At 43.1% G+C, this 16,860-nt stretch overlaps 1 protein-coding gene across 2 annotated transcripts in view; it reads left to right on the forward strand.

Annotated features, from left to right (window-relative positions):
- LOC146802385 (olfactomedin-4-like) overlaps positions 1–16,860 on the forward strand; it is a 192,887-nt gene that overhangs the window by 93,270 nt on the left and 82,757 nt on the right. Inside the window, exons 2-3 of one of the 2 annotated variants that reach the window (XM_085621973.1) lie at positions 10,055–10,111; positions 15,072–15,128. In XM_085621973.1, the coding sequence (XP_085478099.1) occupies positions 10,055–10,111; positions 15,072–15,128 (114 nt within the window). The remainder of the gene's footprint in view (positions 1–10,054; positions 10,112–15,071; positions 15,129–16,860) is intronic. The other variant, XM_085621974.1, reaches the window with a different exon arrangement.

The raw sequence follows: 16,860 nt of genomic DNA on the forward strand, positions 1-16,860 counted from the left end.
TTATTTCAGAAGAACCTCTGAAATTAGGAATTTGATTTTTTTTTAAACACAAAATCAATGTCCCTGATGTGCAAAGAGTTTTCTCATTGTTTGTCAAGATCATTAACAGTTTTGTCTGTCCGGGATTCCATACTGTGATGACTGCCCAGAGCAAGGAAATCCATTGAGTTGTTCCCACACTGTAAGGGGCATGGCTACTATCCTGTAGCCCAGCTGTCTGACAGACCAAACGCTGAATCAAAATCTTACATTGCAAGAGATGGATGAGGCTCCTTTGGACGAAACCCTATGGTTCATCTACCTCTGAATGGGGCAGGGAGACTGCAAGTTTGTTGGGTGGGGTCTGTTTAATTTTTGGTGAATGCCCCTTGATCACAAATCTTTAAATGACAGCAGAGTGTATATGGCAAATACCTGTGGAAGTAAACAAGGAAAAAATTTGAACATTAGGTCAACAAGTCTTATTTGTTACCAAAGAGGCTTGTAGGTTACTTTACAAATTGGTGTTTGTAAGGAAATATAGAACAATGAGTAATAAGATATAGAAAATGATCAAAGGTATTACTTTCTTGCTGTGAGGAATGTAACTAATATTCAAAGAAATTCCCACAGTGGTGCATAAAAAAGGTTGTAATTTAGAAAGTTTATTTGAGAGCTGCCACAAAGAAGACAAGAATCAAAACAGGTGAACATGAAAATGCTATAAGGTTTAGAAATGTGAAATCATCAGTGGTGCACAATTGCACATTATTTAGACACACAATGGACCAAAAACCATTTTAGCTGTCTTTAAAATATCGCAATGGATTGTTGGTGGAGTTGTGTGCTGAAGCTAAAGCAGAGAGAAGGAACTTATTCCACTAAATAGCACAGTACAAATCCAGCTAGAATCAATGACTTTCTAGTTGTGAATGGTTATTTGTAATGCATTGAGTGAAAAAGTAGTTCTTAAGAGCTCTGTTGCAAAGACTATCCAACCCTTCAGGCAAAATTATGTTTTGCCTCGAGGGCATTCCCCCATTCCTAACGCAAATGCAATTTATGGGTCCATTTGTTGCAATAAAGTGCCCTTGCATTGCATCTTAAAGAGGAACAGTAAAAAGTGCCCTAAAGTAGCTTTATTATAAGACCAGACCTGAGCCTGAGGCCACAAAGATAAGTATTATTTAGCCCTTATCCTAACCTTTTGCCATAACAACCTTTCTTACTGTTTTAACTGAAGCATAAAAGCGACCCACACCCTACCACTTTCCCTAAATTAACCCTAATCCTTTCCCTAGCACTTAACTTTATTTTTACTTATTTTTATTCCCCTAACGCGGATCCTGATAGCACCCATTTATCTGAATCAAACCCTAAAGCTGACCACAACCCTAACCTTAACCATAATCGTAATTTTGTCTGTAGCCCAATCCTACCATTCTTCTTAATCGCTGACAAGGATAGACAAAAATACATTACAATGACTTATTTTATCTTTAACTATTCATTGCTGAGGGTTCCCCTTTGTGCTTATGTCTCTAATGGGATTCAAAGTATTTACAAAATATCTGGCTGTGTTGAGGTTACTAACACTGTAGGGTCTTTTGTTCAGAGTATGTTTTGAAGAGGCAGAGAAATGCAGCAGGGTCAAAATTTAGACAGAACACAATACATTCCATAAATCAAGGAGCAAACATATATTACTATAAATTAAGGCGAGGGTGTGTCTAAACCATTATGGATGTAGAGGCTGGTTCGCCACAGAAAACAGAAATCTTGCTCTTTGCTTACTGGCAGGAGTGTGTAAAAGAGTTTTTTTCTCAAGCAGCACATGTTGGATAATCATGTATGAGATGCATGGGTCAGTGCCCCTCCAGTAACTAAATGCAGTAGGTCAGACCCTGCATTGTCATGTCCTTTAGGTTAGTCCCATCATGTACATACCGATTACATACATTTTGGGCCTCACGTAGGTAAATAAATATTACCGATTCTTAAATACCGAGCCGTACCGAATCGGTATTTAAGAATCGGTAAGTTATATGTAGGTACAAATTCGGTAACAATTACCGAATCGGTAACATTCGGTATTCAAGAATCGGAATTCACCGAATCGGTAAATACCGAGGTGGTATTTACCGAATCGGTAAATACTGCGGTGGTATTTACCGAATCGGAAAATACCGAATCGGTATTTACCGAATCGGGAAAAAAAAAACACATGACTTGATGAAATAGCCAATCCTGTGCAAACACACCCCACCCAACCAGGAAGTGGCCACACCCAGGCAGGTGCACACAATTAACAGACCCTGGAGAGGCTTGGAGTGCAGAGGAGAGGCAGGGAGCCAGTGCCTGTGTGTGCAGCACAAAAACAGCATGTCCAGCCAGAGGACACAGAGAGACGGAGGGGAAAGGAGGAGGAAGCTGAAATTCAGCCCCAAGGAACTCCAGGTGCTGGTGGAGGAGGTGGTGAAGCAGCACCAGAAGCTGTTGGGGAGTCCCTGCAAGTGCCTGAGGCTGAAAAGCGCAATATTTGGCTGGCCATCCAGGCGCAGGTCAATGCTGAGGGAGTGACCCACAGGGACATAGAGGTCCTCAAAAAGCGCTGGTATGACCTGAGGATTGTAACCAAGAGGAAGATGGGGGAAATCCAGAAGGAGGCCAGCCAGACTGGAGGTGGAACCAACAGGGCACCTGCCCTCACCGAACTGGAGGAGCTGGTGGGGGCCACAATCGAGAATGAGAGCGTCGTGGGTCTTGGGGATGCTGACAGCTCTGCCAGAGCCGCCACACAACAAGGTAAGACGAATGCACAGCAATGTAGCCCCCCCTACCCCTATCCCACATCCCCCATTGTGAAATGAGTATCCCACTTCAGTCCATGTGTTAGTGCAGACAGGCAATGCATCCTGGGAGATGTAGTCAGGGAAACCCCAACCATGAAGTAAATAGCACAGGGAAACAAGGCATGTTACACACATTAGGCACAAGGAGGCAGAGGACAATTTGGAGTGTGACATGATTTATTGTGATGCTTGCAATGCAGCCCTTCGGGGCCACTGAGCCGATGTTGCATTTCTGTCCACAGATGTGACATCACGCAGGACAGGGCATGCTGCAGGAGAGAGGGCACACCGGCCACACAGATCACCTCTGGCCAGCACAAGTTCAGCCCAGGGAGCAGGGCCACAGGCAGCCGCACCACCAACACAGGCAGCCTCGCCTCAACCAGAGCCAGCATCACCTCAACCGGAGCCAGCATCACCTCACCCAGAGCCAGCATCGCCACTCATGTTTGAGTCACCGGCCACATCACCGCCTGCAGGTGTGAGAATGAGGAGGCATCCTGCTGCCAGGCTGCGAGCCTTAGACACCTCGTCTGACGACAGCAGGGGCCCTGAGCAAATTACCATGCCCCAGGACGGGAGCCATGCCACTGTGCCCTACACCTCACAGGCAGCACAGATGGGTGCAAGAGGGCGCCGCAGGTCGCGTGTCCAGAGTCCACCAGCAAGCATCGACAGCCATGGTGTCTTCTCTGGGCTCGAGGGCCAAATGTTGAAACAACAGCGCCTGCAAACAAAGGCAGTCATGTCAGTCCAGAGGCATATGCGGGTCATGAAATCAACATTTGTCAACATGGACAATAACATCAGCGCAATGGCAGCGGGCATTCGGGACATGTCTCAGTCAATCCAGCAGTTGTGCAGCAAATTAGATGCTGACATAGATGCACGGCGCCGGGAACGGCAGAGGAGGGACACTACCACCAGGGCACTCAACCGTCTGGCAACTGCCACTTCTCTGCTCTGCCGGCGCTCTGTGTCGATGCAGGAGGGCCTGACACACTGCTGCAGCGACATGTCTCGGGGGATGGTGCAGGTCACAAGTGCACTTGAGGTGCTATTAACCAGTCAGGCGGCGACTACTGCTGCAGGAGATGCTGCGGAGAGCATCGACACCAGCAGCAGGAGCAGCATCACACCCCCCGTCCCAGAAGCACGCAGGAGCAGCAGGCGACTTGGGGTTGGCTGTAGTGAGGATGCTCAAGCCGTGCCATCCCACACTGCAGCGCGTATGCGCAAACATTGATGCAGCCCTGCGTAGCCACTTCCCAATGGGTGACGTAACCCTGGACTTACTCATTGTATATATGCTATGTTGCCAGATTGGCTTGATCTTGTGTTCATGGCGTAGTGCCGCATTAAAACTACGTCATGACATACCACAACTGACTGTGTCCCCTTACTTACTCAGAAATAGTTGCATGTGATCTCTGCCCGTCTCTCCCTCCCATCTATTGCAGTTGGCACTCTAGCTGCGTTGCCCTCTGGCTGGCCTGACTCATCCTCGTTGTCCTCAAAATATGTTAGTTCCACATCTGTACCTCTCTTCGTGGCAAGGTTGTGCAGCATTGTACAAGTGGCAATGATCTTGCAGCAGTTGATGGGTGTGTACTGGCGTGCGCCTCCGCTCTTGTGGAGGCAGCGGAACCTGCTTTTCATTAGTCCAAACGTGCGCTCCACCACATTGCGTGTAGATTTATGTGCCACGTTGTATCGTCTCTCACTCTGGGTTGATGGGTGTAGGTAGGGAGTGAGGATGAATGACCGGCAGGCATATGCACTGTCGCCTAGGTGAGTAAATGGAAAACATCAGTCACATGCCTCTATACACTATGATTTACAGGTTTCATGGGGCGTCACTGTTACTTACCTAGCAGGTATCCCTCTCCAAATTCTCCGGCAATCAGTCGTGTGTAGATCCCATTGTTCTGGAAGATGTAAGAGTCGTGGGTGCTCCCAGGAAACTTCGCTACAATATCAGTGATGATGTTCCCTGCATCACAGATCACCTGCACATTGATGGAGTGGGTGGAATTTCTGTTCCTGTAGATGTGCTCTGTGTCAGCTGGTGGGCAGATTGGGATGTGTGTGCCATCAATACAGCCAATGACATGGGGGAACTGTGCCATGTGATAAAAGTCAGTTTTAGTTTTCTGCAGTTCAGCCTGTGTGTTTGGGAAGCTGATGTAGTGGTGCATTCTCTGCATCATGGCATCCAGGAACTTCCTGAAGAAACGGGACAGGCAACTCTGGGATACACCACCCACCGCAGCTATCACCACCTGATAACTGCCGGATGCCAGTAGATGTAGGCTGCAGAGCACCTGCACATGTGGTGGTATGGCATGCGCCCTTCTTGTTGGCTGGTCCAGGAGTGGGTGCAGGTCCCTTATCAGGTCCATGATGGTTTGGGGGTGTAGCCTGTACCTTTCATGTATCTCTGCATCAGTTAGTTGGAAGAGAGTGATGTGCTGTCTGTAGATGCGTTCCTCCCGTCTCCATATCCTCAGACCTGCTGCCTGTAGACGTAGGCGCCTTGCAATGACATACAGAGCGGCCATGTTGTCCACGCTGTTGCATTTTGGGATTGCTTATATGGTCTGTTGATGGTTACCACCTGCTTTCACTCAGTGTTAATTACCGACTCTTAATTACCGATTTTCATGGATTTCTTCATTACCGATTTTACCTACATGTCATTTTCAGTTTTACCACTTCATATTTACCACTTCATATTTACCGATTCATATTTACCACTTCATATTTACCGATTCGGTAAATCTGTATTCGGAAATTATGAATCGGTATTTACCGCTTCATATTTACCGAAAACTGGTTTTTGGTCTCCTACATCTCACTTGTCTATATACCGGTCGGTAACGGCATATTTACCGATTTTCGGCCGTTACCGACCGGTATTAAGCTACCTACATGAGGCCCTTTGTCCCATCTCCACGACATAAAGTTCTTATACTGGTGACCTTTTACCTAGTAGCTTACTTCTGTCTCTCCGACATCAGGATCTTGGTACCATATTTTAATCCCTGTACCTGATGTATATTAACATATCCCCAGGAATGGGAGATTTATTCTGTATAAGGGTCGGCACTTTTTTTCATCCATGGCCAACAGCCAGCTGAGCATGATCATGTTTGTTTAGAAAAGGATTTGCAGCGAATTAGCAAATGTTTCCAAAACGTATTGATTCTAGAAGAAACCCCAGAGTGACCACTTTACTATAAAAGACCCGCACTTCCCCTTCCAAAAGAGAGAAGAATGCCTTCCAAGCTGGACCGAGACTCTGCAGGCTGATCCTTCGACAGGCAGAGACCTGACATCCCTTGCGGGGTGCCATCCTCGACGCAGAAACATTAGGTGAGGGGTTAGCACTTCCCGGGGGATTGTTGGCTCCATTAGGACATATCCTAATACTTACATACGAAAGCTTCACCTAGATATCTAGGCTAGGTACATTTAGGTAGGCTACGCATCGTAGGACTACGCCAATGCTATTGTTTTATATAAATTGCTTTTATTCATCTTATTGCCATTATGGTAGAAATGTATCTGCTATTCACGATATTGGTACTAGCGATAACATTTGTCTGCTCTTGTCTGTGATTGTCGCAGGGAATATGTTTCATACTAGACTGACTCTTGACCAATAAGTCATTATTGAAAATGTTCCAATCATCAAACTATGTGCATCCTGAGAAAAGTAAGCATGAGTGACTGACAAAAAAGATACCATATTGTTTCCACGATACCGGAAGAATCAGGGTTGTCATGTTCAATGGTTGTCAGAAACTACCTACACTACTGTAGAGCACAGGGGGGTGGTACTGGCACCGTTTAGGTAGCTGGTCCAACAGCTGACTCATCTTGTGGGGGTGTCCAGAGTCTGTCTGCACACCAAGCCCTCAGTTTAGGTCATCCAAAACGTGCAGGTCGTGGGGGGTCCTAGAACTGCATAACAGCATAGCTTCAAAGAAAACAAAACTTTTCAACTAACACCCAGGGAATCCTAAGGCAGACATCATGCAGTTACAATGACAAGACCGTAATCAAGACAAATGAAGGATGACAAATGTGCAGAGGGCGTTAAGTTACAAAAAATATGGCAATAGTAATTTTCCCACCTTCACCTCTTGGCACAAATTACTCAGCTCTACCATAAAGCTGTGTTTTCGCCCCACAAAGAAATTAAGACATGGTGTATCCCAAAACTAGTGGATTTAAACTTCCATTAAAACATGCATACGGTGGTCCAGCACTAATTTACAAATCAGATTACGTTGTCACCAGTATCCCCGTAAATTTCCCAGACTGCGAATGTCTTCCTTTTTTTATAAAATTCAGCGCCACACATACCTTTTCGGGCATGCTCATATACCGTCCGCCAGGATCACAAGGGCAGTTTCTTTCTGATCTTGCCTCGATGGCTGCAAGCCTTGCAGTTAGCTCTGCCAATTTTACAATCTTGGGTGACCTTAACATCCACCTGGATGACCCAAACGACTCTATAGCCAGAGAACTATCCTTGAGCTTAAATGCCCTTGAATTACATCAACGTGTCATTGGGCCCACCCACTTAAAAGGACATCTTTTAGACCCCGTCTTCAGTAATTGCAAAAACCTTCACGTTGGAAACCCTTCCCCCCTTCCCTGGTCTGACCACTTCCTTATCCCGCTCACCTGGACCCTGCCCCATCACCTCCCCCCAAACCCCCGACGATTCAACGATCACGCAATTGGTCTAAAATCCCTTTATCTGAGTGGCAGGATCTCCTACAAGGCACCAAACCCACTAACACATCTATCCCCATTCAAGACAATGAGAACTATAACAAATGGATCATCAGCTCCCTAGATCGAGTATTACCACTAAAAAATTCCCATCCTAAGCGGGGCAATCCTACAGCCCCGTGGTATACGACTGATCTACGAGAGGCCAAACGTGTCTGTAAACGACTTGAGAGGAAATGGCGCCTCAGTTACCTCCCAGCAGACAAAACGAGCTATAGAACAGCAATTAAAAACTACAAAGCAGACATTCATCTAGCTCAGGCTAAATATTTTGAACATAAGATCGAGAAGGCAGCGTCCAAACCTTAGGAGATCTATCGGATAGCGAAATCCCTCTTGCAACTTCCCGAGGCCCCAAAGTATCATAACAATACTCAGACCCATTGTGAGGAAATAGCTGAGTTTTTTCACCACAATATAGAAACCATCAACTCTTGTTTTCCCCACCCTGTCACTTTGCCCACAGATTCCGTCAACATAGGCTGCACGACAGTTCCTCCTTATGTTCTCAATAGCTTTCCTCCATTAGAACTTATTAACCTGGAAAAACTCATGGGACAGGTTAAATCTGGATCACCTATTGACCCAGCTCCTCCCAGTACTCTCACCCAGATAACCCATCAGATCTCCCCTACCATCCAAGACCTGCTCAACTCTTCCCTCCATACTGGTATTGTCCCACCTCTATGGAAAAGAGCAATGGTCAAAGCTCTATTAAAAAAACCCAGTCTCGATCAATCTAACCCCGCTAACTATCGACCCATCTCCCTCCTGCCATGGCTCAGTAAACTTCTCGAGAAGCATGTTAACTCCGTTCTCACTGACTTCCTGGAAGTCAATAACATACTAGACCTTTCCCAGACCGGCTTCAGGCCCCGTCACGGAACGGAGACTGCATTGATTGCAGTGACGGAGGAGGCAAGAAGGATCCTGGACGATGGCGGGTCCGCGGCCATCGTCCTACTCGACCTAAGTGCCACCTTCGACACTGTTAATCATAATATCCTACTCCATCGCCTTGACAAAATAGGAGTGTCAGGTACAGCACTTAATTGGATGAGGTCTTTTCTCACAGACAGATCCTTTCAAGTATTTGAGAAGGATTTCACCTCTGCCAGTAAACCCCTCAATTGTGGAGTGCCTCAGGGCTCCTCCCTGAGCCCTACCCTTTTTAATGTCTACCTACGCCCTCTAGCTGATGTCGTCCGCCCCTTCGGTGTGAAGATTGTCACTTATGCGGACGACACGCAGCTAGTGGTAGCACTGGACCCTCCCCTCAACTCTCATCACAGTTTACATAAATGCCTGGAAGCTGTCGCTGCTTGGATGTCTGGCTCCTGTTTAAAACTTAACGGGGACAAAACAGAGGTAATGCTCCTTGGAAATAACATCGCGAAATCCATTGACCCTATTTGGCCCCTCTGTTTAGGAAGTCCCCCGCAACCCAAGGAGCAAATCAAGAGCCTCGGCATCTGGCTCGACCAAACTCTCACCTTTAACCATCAAGCTACCAAGCTCGCTGCTACATGTTTCGGGCTGATGAGACTACTTCGTAAGATTCTCCCTCTCCTTCCGTTCCATTCAAGACGGATTATGGTTCAAGGATTAATCCTCTCCCGCCTGGACTGTGGAAACGCCCTATATCTTGGGGCCCCACAATCTATACTTAACAAACTCCAGGTTATTCAAAATTGCGCGGCAAGAATTCTCCTGGATATTACTCGCCGAACCTCAGTCAGAGCCAGATTGAGGGACCTCCACTGGCTCCCGGTGAGATCCAGAATCGAATTTAAGAGCATGTGCATTGCACACCGCTCCTACTGGGGAACAGGCCCTTCCATCAATTCCCCCCTGGTGAAAGCCTATCAGCCTTCCCGCCCCCTCAGATCCGCGACCTCCCACCTCGCCTCAGTACCACGCATTAGGAAAGCCAGGTGTGGAGGCCGCTCGCTCTCTTACAACCTAGCCAAGATTTGGAATTCTCTTCCCCTCCCTATCAGATCAGAACCCAATCTATTCACCTTCCGTAAACTTCTTAAAACCTGGCTTTTCAGCAAAACTTCGGTTTAAATCTTCATTCAGCTTCACTCATTCCAGCCTCTCCGGCTCAACCCAATCTCTTTGCAGCGCTGGGACGCCCCTGGGTAGCCAACGCGCTATACAAATCCTCATTCCATTCCATACAAGTTTGAATAAAATATCTTTACAGAAAATTAACATGAGTCTGTGTTAATGTGTAGTTGTAATGGATTAGATTTATGGTCCATGTCAATGAACGCAGCATGGCATTCTCATTTAAATAGTGCTTGTTATGAGTACATGTACTAATGTGGCACAATTCACTTGTGAATTTGTATTCTAGCAATAAAAATAGTATTCAACCACATTTAACAAGTTATATGTTCCTTTTTTTTCAGACCCATACAACTCTAGGCAGCTTTACCACAGTAATTCTACCAGAGCCTCAGTCAAAGGTAACTATTATGATAAGTATTTGCTTCTAATAAACATGAGAGGCCTAGTACTGGCCAAGACAAGTGTCCCAATCAGGGTGTAGGAGGAGAAAAGTTACATTTTTAAGGGTAATAATTGTAAGCAAATTATTCCAAAACAACATTCTGGGTCGGAGAATGTTTAGAAAAGTATTAATTAATTTTCTCATACATGGTCCACATTTCTGTAAAGTAAAACATTATCCATTAAAAAGATAAATGATGTTGCTGGACAAAATTATGTGTAAAGATTTATCAGAATTAATTCTAGACATTCTAGAATTGTTTAGAACAACTTGGACACAGTCAAATTTGCTTCATCTTAACCAACAGTCAATTATGTGTAGCTCAACTATCAAGTCTCATTTGTGTTGTGTGATTCTTTAACTAGCATAGAAAATGTTTTTTATATAACAGGAAGTGCTGTGAATGTCATTATGTAAAGTATTTTAGTACTCTACTTGCACTCTGGAACGCAGATTTAAGTTACATTGGATAATGAGACTCTCCTTGTAGCTACTGCTACTCTTGACTCAAGGTGCACAAGATGTCCCCTTTCCTGCCATCTAGAATCCAAACTTCATCTCTGTCCCAGATTCAATCCTTAGGGTGCTTCTGACCAGCATACCTAAACTTCTACCATATGTAACCTACAAATCATAGCACACATCGAAGGGTAATAAACAGCTCTAGTGTGTTTGCAAGGTAACATATTTAGCATTCTATAACACTCTTGAACTAAATATTTTTTTGATTAAAAAACATTCATCTTGAAGTAGCAGCTCAAAACTTTCCATAATCAAAAATGTGACCTCTTCCTTCACCAACAAATATTCTGTAACTGGAATTAGAAATATGAGAGCTAACAAAATAGATATTTGGAGGCAATTAGAAGCCCTGAATGAAAACTGAGCATCACTGTGGTGGGAAAATCAGAGCGATGGTGCTGTGTCGGAAATCAATTTTCAATTCAAAGAAATAACCTACAGAAGAACTGAGAATCTAGCCAAAGCAATCAATGTTTTATAGAAATATTGGCATCAAAACAATAATAAAGCCAACACAAATACCAAGGCAAGCTATGCAGTGATAGGGAAAAGAAAGATGTTAAAGTAGGAAACGTTACTGACTCTCATCAAAACCACCTCAGAAGTTATAACTCGGTTGTTTCCTTTTAATTGTGTCAGAAGTGGCATAGCTCTGTGCCCTTAAATAATTGTGAACTCATCACATGTGCTGCTTAGCCATAATAATTTTGCTTGAGAAAGAAAAATAGTGTCACTATGAATGTCTTCCAGGCAATTTAGGAGACACACAATAACCCTTCCTAATCTAGCCATGATAATTAGCATAAATCGGTCAGCAGTGATTTCAAGATTGGAACTGAATATTTTGATGTTTGGAATGAAGGTTATATGCTGTGCACTAGAAGCAAACATTGACCAATAACAATGACAAGGCCACTTTGAGGATAAGAGTGAATTCATGGTGTACCTTCAGTAATGATGATGATGTAGTAGATAAACATGTTTTATTCATATTGTTAGTACGTGAAATTAATAAAGTGTCTGCATTAAGGATGACCTCCTACTTTTGAACCAAACTTGAGGGTGCTGTGGGGCAGAGAGGTTCATATATTATGTCCAATTACATCATAGCATTATTAGGTATTTCGGGGCAGATTTATGAGGCCCGTTGCGCCATCGGAACGTCACTTTTTGTGACGTTCCGTGGCGCAGAAGCCTGCGTGATATTTATCAGGCAACACTGAGCCACTTTTTTTGGCTTAATGCTGCCTCATAAATATTAGTCCCTTTAACGCAGTGTTCTGCGTTAAAGGGGAGTGCAATGGGTGTTGCTGGGGGCGTTCCCAGCAACACCCATGGCCTTTTGACACTGCCCCGGATTTACGAGAAATCGTAAATCTGAGGCAGCGCCAAAAGCTTCCGCCTCCCCAGGGGAGGCGTAAGGGAGGCGCAACGGGGAGAAATATCTTTATTTCTCCTCGTTTTTCCTTTTTCTATGTGTGCTGCATTCTGCAGCACCCATACAAAGAGGAAAAACCTCTTGTGATTATTTTTGTACAGAAAGGTTTCCCTTCCTGTACAAAAATATTCATCCCCGCAACGCAGGCACCCTTGCACCATGGTGCAGATGTGCCTGCGTTGGCGCAGGCAGCCCATTGTGCGCCGGCGCAGGGGAAAAGGACAGGAATGCGCCACATTTTATAGATACGGCGCATCCCTGCCCTTTTCTTTTGCCGTAGGGAAGTGCAGCAGGAAGGCCTGCTGCGCTTCCCTACGGCAAAACCTCATAAATCTGCCCCTCAGAGTCTAGTAACATTGGCTCTATTTCTATTCCGTTGGGGCTTTACTAGCTTTGCTCATCAACTCCTGCATATGTGAAAGGTAATCATTTACATTTTGCCAGTTTTACCAAACTCTCTGGAATCTCCATAAGTGCCTTCTTATTACTGGTGTAGAGATTTTACAATGTTATATTTGTTGAGGCTAGTTGTGACAGTCACATTTATGTCTTGAACAGGAAAATAAAGATCCTTGAGATACAAAGCAAGTTATGGTATCAAAGGAAAGATGACTCTGCACCACATGCCAAATGACTGGAATCACTGGATTGCTGGTTCATCAATGTGTTTATCATATTTAACCCAATGGTGAAGCTAAGAACGATTAAACCACCACCCATACCATTATACAGAGAATTTAGATTTTTTTCCCCTAAAGGTTATTAAAATTGTTTTCAATTAACCTCTGTGCAATGAAATCCATATTTAAATCATCGAAGAGGTCGTTTGTTTCTAAGTCAGATGAGTGTTGGTAAATGTCTTTGTTTAGAAAATCTTGGGGTACTTGGATGAGCTTGAGAATGTCCTGTAATTTGCCAGGAATTATAAGTTGGCAGTCGATTTTTGAGTGTTGACCTATGATATTATGCGTGACATACTGGGAAACTACACTTGACACACCTGTGATAAATGGCATGTATTGAGTGATTACTGACTGGAAGCATTTGGTAATTAAGGTTATGGGCATCTGATAAGTGTCAGATTGTTGATAATCGCTGTGACCTTATCTTTTGAATCTGCTACAAATGTGTGTATCTTGCCAGTTGACAACTTGCAAATCTTGCATGTTTCCAGCATTGTGACCCTACACTGAACAGTCCTATCCTACAGCACAATCATACAAAGGCATTTATCTAACATGGTCACTTGCTGGTACATTAATCTTATCCACTCAACTTTACAAGGCAAAACGAAATAATGCATTCAAGTTTATCAAATGTTCGTGTGCTCTGCATAGAATTGAGTAACACGACCACTTCTGTTGAGATTCGTTCTGTTGTCACTGACTACTTACGTAGGATAAACTGGAAGGAAAAATGTCCTGTATCAAGGCATTGCCATTATTGGAAATTAAAAGCCATGACACATTAAAAGGTCGCAAGGGAAATATTTCAAAAAGGGTGCCTGCAGTAGCTTTGGTACATTACTTAAAAGCAGATAGGCGAACAGGTTGATCACTGAATACAATCTCCAAATGTAGTATATTTATCCATCATTTTCAAACAGTGCTGTTAAATGTGCTGATGCTCCTTCTCAGCATACATATACCTGTTCATTTTTTGCTGTGCAGGTGGCAGTGTAGGGCAAAAGGAGCACTTATTAACAGTACAATTTGTATATATTTCTACAAATACCTCTAAGAGTTTTTGTGGAGCTCACAACAGTTAAAAATCAGCTTTAAAGTCAGCAGGAGACTTATGGCTTTTTGACTTTTCAAAATATTACTGTGAATTGGCACCATTGTGTCTTCATCTGTTATTGTTCTAAACAACATAAAAAAAAGGTATTTCGGAATTTACTTTTCCATGCACATACTCCATGCCTAGCTCTTGTTCTATGACTTAGAAGTGTCACAGTTAATTAAAGTGATACTACTGCCTAAGGTATCTTGGAAGGATATGCAGTTATAAGCAAAGACAGCTGAAGCCAGATTGGTCATCATGCACAAGAGGGTTAGCACTGATGTGATTTTGGAGTTGAGTGCATAAAGCTTTTTAGTAGTTTTGCCAATGAAGGGTAGATGTGTGAGAGGCTCCTAGTTGTGTAGGTCATCACGGTCTAATGTAAAATTCTTTAGGAGTGGGAGGCTTGTTCCTGCCTTGAGAGTGACTGGGAAGCTGATGAGTGTTGGAGGTGCTGGCAATAGTGAGTAGGGATAAGAGAGCTTCTCAGGAGAGAACATTGATGAAGGAAGAGGGTCAGCATAATCTTCATCAGAAGTAGCTTTGAGAAAGGAAAATATGCTGACCAGAACTGTGAGAGACAGGACTTGGTGACAATTGTGGTATTTTACAAGAAAAGGTGGGTGTAAGAGGACAAGCAGTCTTGGTGTTATAAATGTGCTGATCGCCTTCTTTTTTTGACTGAAAAGAGGCTGATGGCACTGCACTTGTTTGTGGAGTGTGAGATAGACTCATAATCAAGACAAAAGAAGGATGGCAAATGTGCAAAGGGCATTTAGTTACCAGAAATATGTCAGTAGTAATTTTCCCACACTCACCTGTTGGCACAATTTACTCAGCTCTGCCATAAAGCTGTTTTCTCGACACACAAAGAAATTAAGGCGTGGTGCATCCCACAATGAGTGGACATAAACTTCCATTAACACATGCAGACAAATTTGAATAAAGAGCTAAAATATCTTTACAGAATATTAATATGAGTCTGTGTTAATGTGTAGTTGTAATGGGTTAGATTTATGGTCCATGTCAATAAACTCAACATGGCATTCTTATTTAGATACTGCTTGTTGTGAGTACATGTACTAATATGGCATGATTCACTTGTGAATTTGTATCCTAGCAATACAAATAGTATTCAATCACATTCAACAAGTTATATGTTCGTTTTTTTCAGGCACATACAACTCTAGACAGCTATAACACAGTCATTCTACCAGAGCCTCAGTCGAAGGTAACTATTATGATAAGTATTTGCTTCTAGTAAATGTGAGAGGTGTAGTACTGGCCATGACAAGTGTCCCAATCAGGGTATAAGAGGAGAAAAGTTACATTTTTATGGGTAATGGTTGTAAGCAAATAATTCCAAAACAACATTCTGGGTCACCGAATGTTTGAAAAGTAATAATACATTTTCTAATACATAGTCCACATTTCTGTAAAGTAAATCATTATCAATTTTAAAAAGTATTGATGTTGTTGGACAAAAATATGTGTAAAGGTGTATCAGAATACTTTTAAACATTCTAGAATTGTGTTCAGAACAATATTGGACAAAATCAAATTTGCTTCATCTTTATCAACGGTCAATTATTTCTATTTCTACTATCAAGTCTCATTTGTATTGCGTGCTTCTTTAACTTGCATAGAAAATGTTTTTTTAAAATAAAAGGAAGTGCTGTGAATGTCATTAAACAAAGCAGTTTAGTCCTAGTCATTTGAATACCTACTTTCACTCAGGAACAGAGATTTAAATTACATTGGATAATGAGATTCTCCTTGTAGCTACTACTACTCTTAACTCAAGGTGCACAAGATGTCCCCTTGAAGTAGCAGCTCTAAACTTTCCATAATCAATAATATTTTGCTGTACAGGTGTCTAAGGCAAAAGGAGTACTCATTAACTGTACTATTTGTATATATTTCCGCAAATACTTCTATTTAAAAAAGAAAGAATTTTATTGAGCAGAGCATCGAGAACATGAGTTATCACGAAAAGAATGTAGAGCAGGAAAGCCACTAAAAATCAACATATGGATAAAATCAGTTCATAAAAGCATAGCATCAGAGGTTCAAGAACAGCATCATACACATAAATAACAATAATGAAGCAGCTTTAGAAATATCTGCCGTTCATTCTAGCAGAAATACTTAAAGTGCTAATGTATGAAAGTGCTTAAGTGCTAAAGTGCCAGGGTGCTAAGTTGCTAAAATTACCCAGAGAGTCAACCTCCGAACCCCTTGAGCATATACCCCCTATTCCACCAACCTTTAAAATTCAAAAGGACCTAAATACCTTATCGAGATAAGACTAATATACTTCCAGATTTCATTAAACTTTTTGGAAGCACCCACCCGCCACACATAAGCTTCCTCAAAAGCCCTAGTTTGCTTCGTTTTGTTTAACCCCTTCTCGTAAGTGGGTACTTCCGTCGACCTATAGTTCTCGAGAATTAGAGAACGGGCAACCAGGGAGGAGATTGAAAGAAAAGCCTCCCCTGCTTTTATCAGATTTGCCCTATCTTTACTTTTTCCAAAGAGGCCACCTTGGCCTCTGGCTGGACGCTCTTCTTAATTGCCCTATTTAAAGCCAAGAAAATCTCACTCCAGAAGAGTTCTAGTCTAGGACACGTAAAGAAAATATGTAGCCAGGCCCCTTCACCTTTCGCCTGGCAACGGAAGCATTTATTTCCAACTTCTGGATATTTTTTATTCAGTACTTTAAGTTTAAAGTATGCCAGCCAACGGGATAAAAAGGCCATTCATTTAAAATTGGCTGCTCTCAGGACCTTACTCCCTAACTGGCATATGACTTGCCATTCTTGACTGGAGAGGGTATATTGCATTTCCCGAGTTACTCTTTCTAGATGTTTCTCAACCAATGGAGGTTGATCATAATTGTGCAGGAGACAATACCAGTTACCCACCCCTTTTAGCTTTGCCCCAAAAAGGGCTGCCGTCAATTT

This window comes from Triturus cristatus, chromosome 8 (genome assembly GCF_964204655.1).
Source record: "Triturus cristatus chromosome 8, aTriCri1.1, whole genome shotgun sequence".
Lineage (NCBI taxonomy): Eukaryota > Metazoa > Chordata > Amphibia > Caudata > Salamandridae > Triturus > Triturus cristatus.